This window comes from Nannospalax galili, unplaced genomic scaffold (genome assembly GCF_000622305.1).
Source record: "Nannospalax galili isolate Female #2095 unplaced genomic scaffold, S.galili_v1.0 scaffold236, whole genome shotgun sequence".
Classification (NCBI taxonomy): Eukaryota; Metazoa; Chordata; class Mammalia; order Rodentia; family Spalacidae; genus Nannospalax; species Nannospalax galili.
In genome coordinates, this window is record NW_008338710.1 from 2,289,454 (window position 1) to 2,305,224 (window position 15,771).

The 15,771-nt window shown below is 39.3% G+C and overlaps 1 protein-coding gene across 2 annotated transcripts; it reads right to left on the bottom strand.

Annotated features, from left to right (window-relative positions):
- Window positions 1-1,478: 1,478 nt before the first annotated feature.
- Window positions 1,479-10,039, bottom strand: Tlr1 (toll like receptor 1). Of its 2 annotated transcripts, none has more exons than XM_029563569.1 (5): window positions 9,981-10,039; window positions 9,021-9,141; window positions 8,694-8,844; window positions 6,376-6,444; window positions 1,479-4,440 (listed from the first exon to the last, which is right to left on the bottom strand). In XM_029563569.1, the coding sequence occupies exon 5, from the start codon at window positions 4,372-4,374 to the stop codon at window positions 2,017-2,019; it is 2,358 nt and encodes a 785-aa protein (XP_029419429.1). In that variant the 5' UTR covers window positions 4,375-4,440; window positions 6,376-6,444; window positions 8,694-8,844; window positions 9,021-9,141; window positions 9,981-10,039; the 3' UTR covers window positions 1,479-2,016. The 2 variants fall into 2 exon arrangements, with proteins under 2 accessions (XP_029419429.1, XP_017653680.1); XM_017798191.2 differs by having other exon boundaries at window positions 8,656-8,844.
- Window positions 10,040-15,771: the final 5,732 nt, after the last annotated feature.

Here is a 15,771-nt window from a genome sequence, read left to right on the forward strand (position 1 = left end):
GCAATTCCAACCTCTTAGCAACCTCCTTAAAGCCACTCATGAGATCAGCTGTTTATATGTAGGATTGATCTAACTTGTCAAAATCCAGAGTTTATTAGACAAACTTTAAGTAGCTTTGTGCCTCGCTACAGAGATTTATTTTTGGATTTAGAGGGCATTAGGGAGTGAATTGTATTCCCCAGATTCATATGTTGAGTTCCTGAACATCAGTACCTTAGAATGTAGCCTTTTGTGGAAATAGGATAGTTGTAGACCAAATTAATTAAGATAGGAATATTAGGGGATGGAGAGATGGCTCAGCAGTTTAGAGCACTGGTTACTTTTGCAGAGGACCCAGCTTAAATTCCAAGCACCCACATAGGGGCTAAAAACCATTTGTAACGCCAGTTTCAGGGGATCTAATGCCGTCTTCTGACCTCACGGGCACCACACAACACGGGTACACTTTATAAACATACAGGAAATACACTCATACAAATAAAATAAAAATAAATTTTTTTTCAAAAAATGATAGAACATTAGTGTGAGACTTGGTCCAGATCATTGGTGTCTATATAAAATGAGAAATTTGAACACAGAGATACACGTGCACACAAGGAAGACAGTGAGAAGAGGCGCAGGGAGAAAATGATCAAATGCAAGTCAAGAGGCTGGGAGCAGGTTCTTTCCTCTCTTTGATTTTGAACATCTAGTCTCCAGAGCTAAAAGGCAATACATTTCAGTTGTTTGGACCATGTAAAAGCAGTGCTTTGATTGAGTCCCTGACATCTACTATTAAACTGCTTGCTAAGCAGTTGAAACTTGATTGTGAAATCTGGAAGTTCAATATGGGAAGTGTAGTTATCCTAGAGAAACTGGGAAAATCCAGTTGTTGCAACTCCATCACAGAATAATCACCTTCATATGCTTCACATGTTTTCAGATGTTCCATGTTTCACAGTTTATAGTCACCTCTCACTTCTGTGAGCTGTGTTTCCTATATCCCCAAGTTTTAGCTATGTTGCTTAATCAAGATCCTTGACAGTACAGTTCTCTTTCTCCTTCTCTTTCTCCACCTCCTCCTTGACTATGTAGCCCAGGCTGACCTGAAATTCAGGAGCCTCCTGCCTCAGCCTCCAACTGCTGGGATTACAGGCATGCACCATGGCTGACTACAATGTGGTTTTATATAACTCTCTATGCTTATATACTAGTCTCATTTTTTTTTACAAACTAGTATTCAGTCAAACTAGAACACTAGTCCCAGAATAAATCTGGGTATTCCTGCCTTTGTTCTCTTCATTTATAAGAATGGTCTTTCTGTTCATCATCATTGTACACTGAAAACCCAAAGTCAGAGTCTTCCTTCAAGACCCATGGAAAACCTATCATTTCTAAGATGACCAAAAGAAATGATCTGTGAATTTCCACTTTATGGTTTTATTTCCTTAGTCTTTAAGTACTTGGATACCTACAAGTTTCTCTGATTCACTGAAGTTTTTTACAAAAATAAACTAGTAGTATATTCAGTAACATACAGCATATGTTACCCTCCACCCTTCAACTCCTCAAATTAAGTGGAGACTGAGACAAGAGCTTTATATACAGGCTATTTGTATAGAAAAGTACTATCAGGGCCCAAGCATGAAGAGATTCAGAAGAGTGAATCCACAAAGAAGAAAGGGAAAACCAACGCAAAGTGAATTAGGAGCCAGAGTTCTCTTCTGTTAACCCTGGCACATAGAAACATTCATCTCCACGGCTGATTTCATGATAAAGTCAATGAATTTAGTTACAGCAAAGAATATATGTTTGAAATTAATGGTTTAAAACCAAAATTAGTGCATTCTAGTATTTTTTATTCCCACACACAAATGGTAAACTAGAGTTTAAAAGCACACATTATTTACTGCTCCATAAAGTCAAAATCATTTTAACTTCATGTTGATGAAAAATAACAGCATTATTAGAACTTCCAAAAGTAGCAACAATGATAAGAATATTATTTTAGCCCTGTGTGTGATTTATTTCTTCTGCTCAGTCTATCAACCTAACATTAATGGATGCTCTTAGATTTGCCCAAAAAAGTCCATGTTTGCTCTTCTCCATGGGCCATTCCAAATAAGTCCTCCGTGCCATGAGAGTTTTGAGCTTATGGTAGCTGCTAGGAATGGAGTACTGTGGGATGGGTTCCAGCAAGATCAGGATTAAGTTATCAGACCCTTCATGGAAGAGATTGTGATGGGCAAAGTAGAGTTCATAATGGCACCACTCACTCTGGACGAAGTGGGGAGACAATACAAAGATGGACTTGTGACTCTTTTCAATGAAATTTATGATATTTTCCACAATGCTCTTGCCAGGGACAAAGTTTCTCTCATGGAGGCAAATCCTGATATCGTCTTTTTCTAGGTTTGGTAATAATTCACTCTTCACCCAGGCAGAATCGTGGCTGCTATATGAAATAAAGGCATGGAACTGGAGATTTCTCTGGAGTTCTTCTAAGGGAATGTTCCTAGCCCTGCGCCGGGTCTGGGTCCACTGACACAACATCCTGAGATACCAGGGCAGGTCAAAGTAGAGGCAGAGGAAGGCCACAGTGGCAGCCAACACCAGCATGGTGACCCCGATGGTGACAGTCAGCAGAACAGTATTGCAGGACAGTGGAGACATGTGAAAGTCCTGCAGTGGGGTTCCCTTGGAGCTATCTGGGTAGTCACACTTGTAAGAATCAGGCCAGCCCTCCACCACTTCTCTTGATACTTGGCCTATTTTTTTGACAAATTCTCTCAGCTCACATGTACATCGGAATGGGTTGTTCCCTGCTGCTATGGAGCTAATCTTCTGGCAGGTCTGGAAGAAATCGGCTGAGGGGTGGGAAACTGAATTATGGTCAATAACCAGCACAGAAAGGCTGCTGAAGGCCCCGCATCCAGGAAGGTCAGTTAAAGAATTAGATGCAACATTGAGCTCTTGCAAAGCTTGTAGGTGGGTGATATCTTTAGGGATGTTCGTTATTTTGTTATTGTGAAGGTCAAGTACCTTGACCCTAGGAGGTAAGCATCTGAAAACAGAGCCAGTCAATGTATTTGAAGACATATTTAAAATTAGCAAACTTTTAGCCCAAGAGCAGCTGTTTTCATCATCACCATATCTTAGAGAATTCTGGCTAATGTCCAGTTTTTGTAGAGATGTCATCTCCTTAGTCATAAGAATTATTTTTGCAAGTTCTTTTAACTGATTCATTTGTAAACTAAGTGTTTTCAACTTAGTTAAGCTTCCACAGCTTGTGAAAACCATGTCTGTTAAGAGGTTATTAGAAAAATCTAAATACAGAAATGGGCTAACTTGAGATGGGCAAAGCATGTGGATCATACGTGTTCCAGACACTGTGAAGTTTTGGATATTCATGTTGGAAAAGATCCTGTATATGTTACTTTGTGGAAAACTGAACACATCAGTGACAACTTGATATATCGACAAAGCCTTCAGAGAAGTGTCAGAATAATCAAAATTTCTGAAGGCAAGTTGACCTTGTAGTTTCACATTTGAAACTGAGAAATACTCTACAGGTGTATACCAAATCAACTGGAGGATAGCAATAAAAGAATTCCATGTAGTTTCAACATTGTTTAAGGTGAGATTTGATAGCCTCCGATTCTTTCGAAGCTTTGCCAAAGCACTTAAGAAATAAAAGCACTCAATGTCATCTACCACACATTTGATATTAGACAGTTCCAAACTTACTGCAGTGCTTACTGAAACATCCAACATAAAACGAAATTCCTTTTTCATGGGGAAAACAATATGTAGATTCTCTATGCTAAAGTCTTGAAGACTCTCAGGGTCTTCTTTTTCCCCATAATTATCTCCCAAAACTAGCAAAACTTTACTGATGTTCAAATGAGCAATTGGCTGCATACTAGATTTTTGTAACTGTATAGCACTCAATCCCAGAAATTTTAGCTGAGGCATGTTACCAAACTCTTTGCATATGGGCAGGGCATCAAATGCATTGAATGAGAGATCCAAGTGCTTGAAGTTGACTGTAGGGTGGCAAGAAATCACCTCCAGTTTGTTGTGGGACAAATCCAAGTATTCCAGTTCTGTACTGAATTTGAAAACACTGATATCAAGATACTGGATTCTATTGTAGGACATTATCAGAATCCTCAGCTTGGACAATGATACGATGTCAGAGGTCTGAAGCTCAGATATATAGTTTTGTGATACATCTAAGGTGGTTGTTTCCAAGGGCAGGTCCTTGGGAACACAGGTGAGGCCTGCTTTTGACCTCACAACTATAAACTCACTTTCATCAGATACTTGGAAGTTGAGAAGTATTAACATGAAGACCACGATAAAATAGAAGATGATGGAATTAGTTTTAGTCATGGTGTAATGCTAGACATTCATAAGGTGACTGCTATTCCTCAGAGCATCTTGACACAGATATAGATCCTAGAAAAGATCAACATTAAATAATTATATTAAATTAAGCATAAAATTATTATTAAAGATTCATAAGTCTAATCTACATTCTTTGAAATCATACAACCCAAAACTAGGAAGATAAATTATATAGATAGATGATAGATAGATAGATAGATAGATAGATAGAGATAATATGAACTCTAACCAAACAACTTTTAACTTTTATTCCACTTTATTTAGTGTGTGTGTGTGTGTGTGTGTGTGTGTGTGTGTGTGTAGATTAGAGGATAACTTGTAGGAGTCAGTTCTCTCCTTCCACCATGTAGGACCCAGGAATTGAACTCAAGTCATCAGACTTAGCAGCAAACACCTTTACCCACTGAGCCATCTTACCAGCCCTAAACAATTTTTTATATGGATGGAGATGGAGGAGGTTCCAGAGAGACCACAACCCTGCTGATGCCTTGACTTTGTAAAACCTTTGGTCTCCAGAATAAATTTCTGTTGCTTTAAGTCACTAAATTCACAATCATTTGTTGCAGCAGCCATAGGAATTGAACACAGATGGTTCATGGAAACTCCCCTGGCCCTGACCTTCTCAAAGACTCATTTAGAACCCAGGATGAGACATGAAAGGGTCAGGAGTTGCATGACTTTCTTAAGCATTCACCCATGTGACCGAGTCAGACCTTCTCTTGCATTCCTTATTATTACTTCCACATGGTTTGGGCCTAACTTTGCTATTATTCAAAAGACAATAAAGATCACAATAAAAGGTCTTTCTGAAGATTCATTCATTCGTCCATTTATTTATTCAACCAGTATTTGTTGGTCACCCACTGGCCGTATTTAGGGTCTGGACACAGAACAGTAAAGAAGTCAAAGTCTTAGCTCTCAAAACAAAGTCTCGTTAATACATGGCCAAGTTTAAGTTCATGTAGTAGTAAGTACAATATAGAAAAATGAAGCAGGGTAACTGTAGGTCTGAGATGATGCTGGATAACTATTTTTGATTGATTCACTAGACAAAGGCTGTTTGAGATGATCCTAAAGTAGAAACCAGAAGGAAGCAAAAGAGTCACCAGTAGGAAGATCTAAGGGAAGAATGCTTCTAGCAAAGGAAAAGGCAAATACATATCGTGAGATAGGCCTGAGCCTCACTGGTCTGAGGAAGGGTGAGGTCAGTAGTAGCATGGGGTGAGCAAAGACAAGAGACATTAGGTCAAGATCACACAAGGCAAGGCTATATACCTCAAAGCCCACCCCAGCGTCATACCTCCTCCAGCAAGGCTGCACCTCCTAAAGGTTCCATAACCTCCCCAATAGTGCCAGCAACTGAGGACCAACTATTCAAACACATGTGCCTGCGGTGGGCATTTCTCATTCAAACCCCCACAGATCTAAGAGTCATGAGGAACTGGGGCATTGGAGGGGTCTGAGAATGGGAAATTACAGAAAATCTTTTTCATTCATTGGAGGGGTCTGAGAATGGGAAATTACAGAAAATCTTTTTCATTCATTCACCAAATACGCATATTTACCTCTGAAGAGCTAGACATTGTTCAGGGCCATGCCTATTGCTCTAGGTATCAACCTACACACTAGCTCAGATACTTTCCTGTCATCACCTTCCCAGTGGCACACAGAGGAGTTGTGTTGAGGTGAACCCTAGTGAGGCCCTTTTAATTCACCTCAGAGGCCCTTTTAATTCAGGCTGTACAGCTACACAGCTCTTTTGATGAATTTATTATTTTTTATAAAAATTATAATGTCATTAGAAAAACAAGCCACCAGTACTAACAAAGTGCCAAATTCCTGTCCACATAGCCCCTGCCATATGTCAAATAAACGTGGATAGATCTAAACAAATCAACTCTCAGAAATAGCCCTGGGCTTAAAAAAAAAGTTCCCCAGCTAGACATGCAAACCTCTTTGCTTTTTCCAAGCTTTGCCTAGACTTACCTTTTTGTAGGAATGTCCAGCAATATGCCAATTATCCTGATTTCTTCACTGGGTGCATTCACAAAGACTCTGAGAAGAAAGATGGCACTGCATTAAGGCTCATGTGAAATATAAAGCTGGTGTTTTTGTACCATTGACTCTACTTGGAAGGGCCCAGAAATTTCCCAATTATTCAGTTTCAGCTTTCTAAAAGAGAAGAGCATTTAAATGGGCATCAGGGGCCAAATGTGTCCCTGAAAGGCATATGTTGAAACTAATCCTCAATGGGATGGGATTAGGACGTGAAACCTTAGAAAGGTAGTAATAATAATAATAATAATAATAATGATGATGTCATGAAGGTGGAAGTCCTTTGAATGGGATCAGTGTCCCTATAACAAGGACTTTGCTCTCTGGCTGTCTCTCTTCCATGAGGATACAGGAAGTTGGCCATCTGCAATTTAAAAGAGGGCTTCACCAGACCCAGAGGATATAGTACTCTCATCTTGGGCTTTTAGCTTCTAGAACTGTCAGAATAAATTTCTCTTGTTTTGTTGTTGTTTGTTTGTTTATGTATGTGTGTGTGTTGTGCCAAGGATCAAACTCAGGGCCTTGTGCAGGCCAGGCAAGCTCTCACCACTGGGCTACAACCCCAGGCCAAGATTTTATTGTTCATAAGCACCGCAGTTGTTCTGGCAGCCCAGTCTTATTTAGACAATGAGCATCAAAGTAATATCCATTTGCTTCCTGGGCCAGGGCTCAGTATCTCAGAATAGAATTACATGTTACAGCCAGGTCAAAGTAAACATAGTTCAGCTCAAGTGGGCTTCCCTACTTAATTTCATGAGAAAATCTAAATCCTAGACTTTTCTAACTTCTGGCCAAGCCCAGACTTCAAGGAAGCAGTGATCAGTACTGTCAAGTCTGAAATGTGAAGAGTGGGGCACACAAGCATCCACATACATGAGTGCTCAGTGCACAGAGGCCACCACAAACAAGATGCATCCTTGTTCCCTTAACAGCAAACTACCTCAAAACATTCAAATCTGCCTGTTTCTGCCTGTCCTCAAGCATTTGATAAAAGCACATTTCAGTTTTATTCCTGGCTAAGTCAATGAACTCTAATATCTTTATATCTAATTAAAACAAAAGCCCAGCTCTCATCTTGCCTTTTCATTTCAAGTCATTTATTTGAACCACTCAGTTTAAGAAACCCATTTTCATTTCTCTAATTAAGAAATAAAAGTATTAGGGCCGGCAAGATGGCTCAGTGGGTAAAGGTACTTGTCACCAAGCCTGACAACCAGAGTTCAACACCTGGGACTCATGTGACAGAAGGAGAGCACTGACTCTTATAAATTGTCTCCTGATTCCTCACATGTCACACACACACACACACACACACACACACACACACAATAAATGGAAAAAAATAAATCAAAGTAATATATACATAAAGAAATGATTTTAGATATTTATAGGATCTATAAATTTTAGATTCCACGCTTGCTAAATCAATGTCTAAATTTCCTAAGTCAAACAAAAATTTTTGTTGTTATTGGTTTTGTTTTAGTTTTTGAGACAGGGTCTCCCTATGTACCCCTGGCTGTCTGAGAACTCCTTACCTAGCTATGTAGATCAGACTGGCCTCAAACTTGCAGTGATCTTCCTGTTTCAGTCTCCAGACTACTGAGGTTACAGGTGTGTACCATCATGCCCTTCCAAAATATTTGTTGAGCAAAACCAAAAATAAAACTAAAAAATCCAAAATATTTGTTGATCAAAGTCTTAATGACAGTCACTGACTTTCCTCTGTTTTAGAGCCTCAAAACCATTTCACCAAAAAATAAAAGAATAGGTTGTTCATTGAACTGTGAAAGGGCGCTTTAAAAGCAAAAAATATCTTCAAATATGTTTACATCAATTAAAATTTTTTTTTAAATTTTATGTGTATGAGTGTATTGCCTGCATGTACGTGAGTGCACCTGGTTGTGCAATGCCGTGGAGGTCAGAAGAGGGCTTCAGATTCCCCTGGAACTGGAGTTGAGGACGGTTCACAGCTGCCATGTGGGTGCTGGAATCAAACCCAGGTCCTCTGCAAGAGCAGTCAGTGCTCTTAACCTCAATTTTTACAATTAAGACAAATTTAGCCTGACTTCATATGCTACAAGTAAGCAATACATTTGAAGTGCCTTTGTTTGGAAACTCTGGAGGGGTCAAATCAGGGTTGACTGGTTTTAAGGGATAGTACTTACAACATAATCTGGTGCTTTAAGTTCAAGGATACCAAGTTCAACTTACCAAGCATTTTCTCCATACCAGAGCAATTGACTACTAACCAGAGACTAACAGGACAGGACAAAGTTCAAAAGCTTTTCAGTCTGGTTTTCTTTGTAGTTTCATGAACTTTTGCTTTTTGTTGCAAAGAAGCATTGACCAAAACCTACAGCTCCACCTTGATTTCTAGGTCTGCAGCACAGTTTGAGTGATCTGAGGAAGTAGACAAGAATACTTAGTAAGAATAACATAGAGCAAACCTAAAACTAAAAGAAACCAAGGGTTGTACCACAGCACTTTCTACAGAAGTTGGCTTACCCTTTGGATTGGCATAATGAAGTACCTGAGGCAGACTACTTGATAAAGAAAAGAGGTTTATTTTGACTTACAGTTCTGGTCCACAGTCAAGGGGGCCATATCTGGTAATGACTTTCTTGCTTAGCAGGATCCCAGTGCAGCAACGGCATCCCATGGCAAGAGATGGGGGCACGTGTACATCTGGTCACTCTCCTGTTTCAATTAAGCATTCAGTAGTCAATCCTGAGGCTCCACCCTTTGATCTTATTTAACCTTCATCACCTCCCAAAGGCCAACCTCCAAATGCTACCCTCTTAATAACGCACAGAGGGGATTCATTCCAACATATAGACTCTTGGAAGATACACTCCTATATGTGTGGGCCACAGCATCCCTTTTTCCTAAATATTTTCATCTTGAAGAATATGGATAGGGGCCAGTGGGCTGGGTGGGGGGAACAAGGGGAGTGGAAGGTCATCGACCAACAATTAGCAGTTATGTTTGAAACCAGAAAACTTATCTGTGACCCAAATAGTCATCATCTTAAGTAAACTAAAATAAAATCTCTTAAACACAAATCACATGGGGCTGGAGAGATGGCTCAGTGGTTAAGAACACTGACTGCTCTTGCAGAGGACCCGGGTTCAATTCCCAACACCCACATGATGGTTACGAACCGTCCTTAACTCGAGTTCCAGGGGAATCCGAAGCCCTCTTCTGATTGCAGTGGCATTGCATGACACGGGTGCACTCACGTACATGCAGGCAATACACTCATACACATAAAATTAAAATAAATAAAACAAAAACAAAACAAACAAACAAAAAAAATAAAAACCAAATCACACAAGGGGAAATTTTTTTCTCTGATTTAGGACAAGAGTTGAACAATGTTAATGTTAATTTCAAACCTTATAGTAAGTATATATAAGAAATATAACCCACTTGGAGAACTACTCAAGACTTGGTCAAAGAGACTTTAGCAATTTCCACATCCCAAAACTAACACTGCCCTTATTTCTTTTAATAGAATAAAATAAGATGTTGCTTACCAGGACAACTTGCTGTCTGTTCCGTTTGTCAGTGTGTAAGAAATTCAAGCACTTCCTTGAACATTTAATTGCTAACCACTTTCAACTTTGAAAGATGAGGCTCTTTACTGCCACCTACTGATACTCACTGGAATTACACCACATACTCAGTGAACGCTTATTCTGTTCCTATGTAGAATAGACTGCCGGCTAATTCACACTCCTGTACTCAAATGGAACCACATTTTTATGGCTCTGTATTTCACTACAGGGCCTCATTGTCTACACTACTGCAGTGAAGGTAGCAGTGTTAGTAATTCATAGATTGTTATTAGCTGAATCCTAAATACTTACATGGTGGCTGTGACAGCGCCGGGTACCTAGGTCTGGTGTGTCTCACCAGATTTGCTTTTCCTCTGGCCTTTTGATCAGTCCATTGTCCAATGGCTGAGCAGAAAGAGGTAGGGGACAGGATAAAACTTTTGCAACAACGTTTTTTCCTCATAAAGAGGAAAGATAATCCAAGAGCCAGTTATATAGTTAATGCTAATTACATCTTTTGGACTACTGGTTTCCAGATGTAACTTAATGCAAAATTTTTCCATTGATATTTTTAACTTTCTTCAAAATATGAGATTTTAAGACTGTGTGTGAAAAACATGTCAGCAGGGCTCTGTTTTCTCAGGTAAGGTCCAAGTTGCCTCCTGGGGGTTGGTTTTGGTCAACAACCTCGAGGAAGCCATCCCAATGACTCTACTCATAAAACAACTAAAACAAAACAACAAATGGAAAAATACAGCTAAGGAATGCCAACTGCCTCTGCTTGTTCTCATCCCCATAGTCCATGTGTCCAGTCACAATATGAATGTGGAAACATCAAAACTTTTCTCCCTCCACAATTCTCTACTGTAATCAGCTTTTCTACTACACAGAAAACAAGGTTCACTTCCCTAAACTAAGAGCCCCGGGACTTTTTTTGACCTATAATTTTCTGTCTGTCTCTGTTCCCTCTCTCAAAATTTGTTTAATCGGGAAAATGTGTAACTAAATATATTTCTGAAACTGAAAAAAATGAAACACACCCCTCCACCTCCTACACATACATCACTTCTTCCCTTTATGAGTTAAACTCATAACTAAAGATAGGGGGTGCCTTTGAGAATTCAGTTCTTCGCTCCCAAAGGCACCAATCTTACAAACTCAGGTCTAAAGAAATGCCTGAAGATGTGCCCACTGGTACAATAGTGGCACAAAGGTTATGGGGGTAACCAACTGCTTTTGGACTGGAGCTGAGACCTGCTCCACAGGAAGGAAGTCATATCTGGTACTGTAAACTAGGTCAAAAGCCCATGGCTTGGGAGGTTATAGGGCCTAAAAGGGAACCTACTACCATTGTCTTGCTAAATGGACAAACTACATTTATGTTTATGTACATAAATTAGTGCTGCCCTCAACCTTGGCCAACAAGCTTCTCTCTAAAATGGTCAACAGTTAATGTAGAGACTTTCACTGGTCAAAGTGCCAAAAATAAGTTACTATTCCATAGTATTAATATTAATCCTTAATATTTTGTACATGTTCAGTCCTAAATGGGACACCTATATCAACCCCTTTCCTCAAAACTCAGGGAACATCACAGAAGAGGGAGCAGAAAGAATGAAAGAGTCAGAGGATAGGGAGGAGTGCTGGGAGATGCTGCCTTCCGGACAGAACTTGGCCATAGCACTCATGAACTCACCGGAGCTATGGTTACTTGTACAAGATCAAATCAACAAGATCAGCCAACATCCCAGCAGGCAGTACTAATTGGACTCAGTGGGTTACAGAAAAAAAAAAAATGGAGAGGACATGAAAGGGGGAAGGAATGTGCTGCAGGTTCCTAGGGGAAGTGAAAGGGAGGGGTTAGAGACATGTGATCAAGATTCGTTGCTTACATGTATGAAATTGCTAAATAATAAATAAAAGATAATCTATTTAAAAAAGGAAATGGAGCAAAAGTGGAGAATCAGGCAAAGCACGTTAACATCCTAGCACCCTGCTTTCCCCTAAGCTCACCCCACACCCCACTGTGAGCTGCCCACTTGCCTCTGTTTTCTTCTGAACAGATAAACCTTGAACAAACGTAAACTTGGAAATATACATACCTACATAGCAATACAGCCACTCTTCCCTGGAAGAACTTCAATTTTCATAGAATATGGCTTTTTAAATTTTTAAATATTTTATTTAGCTTATATTAAAATATTATTTCAACACACAATTAACATAAACCTATATATATACATATATATATATATATATACACACACACACATATATTCCAAGTCTTCAAAGTCTAGTTTGTTTTATTCATTTCAAAGGGGCTACTCACATATCAGGTACTCAAAGATTTTGTGTAGCTAATGGCTTCTATATTGAACAGCACTAGGCTAGTTGGAATTACCATACCCAGCCCAAGTCATACAAGTCTAAGTCCATTAACAGCATCCCAAAGAGTTAATTCAAAATAAAGGTTTTATATCCTGTACTTTAGGCCACACCAAACTTCTCACCATTAACTTCTCTATCACCCATATCGTATACACAAGCATTTCTGTTTGGATTCATGACAATACAAATGAACTGTCAGATATGTTCTGTAATTATTTTTTAAAGCTTTATTGAACTATAATTGCTCTTAAAAATATAAAAAGCAAAGCAAAAAGAAATACAATTCACACACCATTAAAAATTTCAACAATGTAATGTATATCCAGAGTTGTATAATCATCACCACAATCAATTTACAACATTTTTTTATGTGTATGCGTGTATTGCCTGCATGTAGGTAAGAGCACCCGTGTCGTGCAATGCCTGTAGAAGACAGAGAGGCTGTTGGATCTCCTGGAACTGGAGTTACAGATGGTTGTTAGCTGCCATGTGGGTGCTGGGATTCGAACCCAGGTCTTCTGCAAGAGCAGTCAGTGTTCTTAACCACTGATCCATCTCTCCAGTCCCCCAATTTACATTTTATCACCTTAAAACAGAGCACATGAGGCTTGAGAGATGGCTCAGTGGTTAAGAGCACTGGCTGTTCTTGCAGAGGCTAGGTTTGGTTCCCAGCACCCACATGGCACTTAACAGCTGTCTGCAACTCCTGTTCCAGGGGATCTGATGCCTTCTTCTGGCCTATGTGGGCATTGCATGCACATAATGCACTCACATACATGCAGGCAAAACATTCAAACACTAAATTAACTAATTAATTAAAAACCCAAAGCACCACATCCTTTAGCCATAACCCTCTACCCCCATATGCTATTCCTAATCTGCTCTCTAAATGATACTAATCTCTATGAATTTCTCTCTTCTGGGTACTTCATAGAAGTGGATTTCTACACTGTGTGGTCCTTTGTGACTGGCTTCTTTCTTATCGTTATATTCTCATGGTTCTCCCATGTTGTAGCATATACCAATATCTCATTTTTTATTATGAAATAATTTTAAATTGTATGGATATTCCACGTGTGTATGCATCCATCACTTGATGAGCATTGCAGCTCTGGTGAGCAATGCTGTTATAAGCATTTCTGTACAAGTTTTCATGGAGACATATTTTCTTTTGAGTATATGCCCAGGACTGGAATTGCTGTGTAACATGCTAGTTCTGTGTTCAGCCTTTTGAAGAAGCACCAGACTGAGAGCAGATGCACTGTTTTCCATTCCAACCTGTAGTTTATAAAGAGTTTTATTTCCCCACATCGTTGCTAGCATTTTTTTTTATTGCCCAACCACTTTACAGCCACCTACATTCTACAGGATATGAAGCAGTATCCCATTGGCTTTCTTTAAGATTAATTTTCATTTGTGTGCGTGTGTGCGTGTGTGTGTGTGTGTGTGTGTGTGTGTGTGTGCCACATGTGGGGGATCCACAGAGGCCAGAGAGGGTGACAGATCCTCTGAAAATGGAGTTATAGGAGATTGCGAGCTGCCTGATATGGGTGCTGGAATCCAAACTTGGGTGCCCTGAAAGAGCAGCAAATACTCTTAACTGCTGAGCTAGCTTTACTTTTCATTTTTATTTAAATGTATGAGCATGTGTGTGTGTGTGTGTGTGTGTGTGTGTGTGTGTGTGTGTGTGGAGGGCACATGTGTGTCATGTTGTACATGTGGAAGTCAGAGGACAACTTTGTGGAGCCAGTTCTCCTCTTCCTCCTCTATGTGGGTTCTGGGATTAAAATTCAGATTATTAGGCTTGCACATCAAGTACTTTACTGAGTCATCTCTCCAGCCCCTTTATAATCATTGAGCTGCAGGTATGCCAATAGTTCCTCACCAATATATCTATATATTCTATATATGTATATATGTATATAGCATATCTATATGCTAGATATAAATTCTTTATCGGATATATGAATTGGAATTTTTTTCCATTTTGAGTAATCTTTTTAACTTTCTTGAAACACAAAGATCTTAGGTTTTCGTGATATGTAATTTATCTTCTTTTCTTTTGTTGTTTGTGTTTTTGGAATCATATCTAAAAAAACATTGACAAACACAATGTACCTATGTTCTCTCAAGGCATTTTAATAGTCTTAGTTCTTTATGTCTTTGATATTATTTAATTATTAAGAAATGATCTTGCTATATAGTTCAGGCGAGGATGAAACTCAAACTCCTTCTGCATTAGCCTCCTAAATGGTGGAATTTCAGGTATGTGTAGCACCATGACAATCTTTTTGCTTCATTCATCCTGTTCTGGGTCTCAAAGCCAGGTCCTCATGTGTGATAGGCCAGAATTCTCACTGAGGTAAATACAGTCTTTTAGTGTTTGATAATCTTTAATATTTTGTACATGGTATGAGGCAGGGATCATACTATTTTTTTTCATGTGGATATCCAGTTATCTCAACACTCAGATTTCTTTTCTCCAAGGAATAGTCTTGGCACCTTGTTGAGTCCAAAAGAGGGTGTTGGATCCCCTAGAGCTGGAGTTACAGGTGGTTGTGAATCATCTGCTGTGGGTGCTGGGAAACCAAACTCAGATCCTTTGCAAAAGCAGTATGGGCTCTTGATTTAATTTTTATTTTATTTTATTTATGCATATGAATGTTTTGCCTGCATGTTTATTAAGTGCAACCGTGTCATGCAGTGTCCACAGAGGCCAGAAGACTTCCATTCCAGCTGGAACTGGAGAGTTGTGGACGATTGTTAACTGCCATGTGGGTGCTGGGAATGGAACCTGGGCCCTCTGGAAGAGCAGCCAGTGTTCTTAAATGCTATGCCAGCTCTCCAGCCCCCAAAGCAGTGTGTACTTAACCACTGAGCCATCTCTTCAGCCCTGTTTGGCTTTTTGATGCTGGGTTTTTGCAGTTTTTTTTTAATAGATTCTAGCTATTAATCCCCTGCCAGATAGTTGGCAAATGTTTTTCCCCATTCTGTAGGTTGTGCCTTCATTCTGCTGATATTTTTTAATTTTATACAATCCCATTGATCAGCTTTTGAATTATTTCCTGTATTGTTGGAGTTCTTTTCTGAAAGTCCTTGCCTGGGTCTATATCATTAAATGTTTACCCATGCTTTTTTTTAGGAATCTCAAACTTTCAGGTCTTACATTCATGTCTTTGAAACATTTTGAGTTGATTTTTGTGGAAGGCATAAGATTTGGATCTAGTTTCAGTCTTCTACAAGTGGACATCCAGTTTTCCTTGCATCATTTGTTGAGGAGGCTGCCTTTCTCCAATGTATATTTCTGACAACTATGTCAAAAATTAGGTGGTTGTAGCTGTATGGGCTTATTTTTAGAATCTCTACTCTATTCCATTGATCT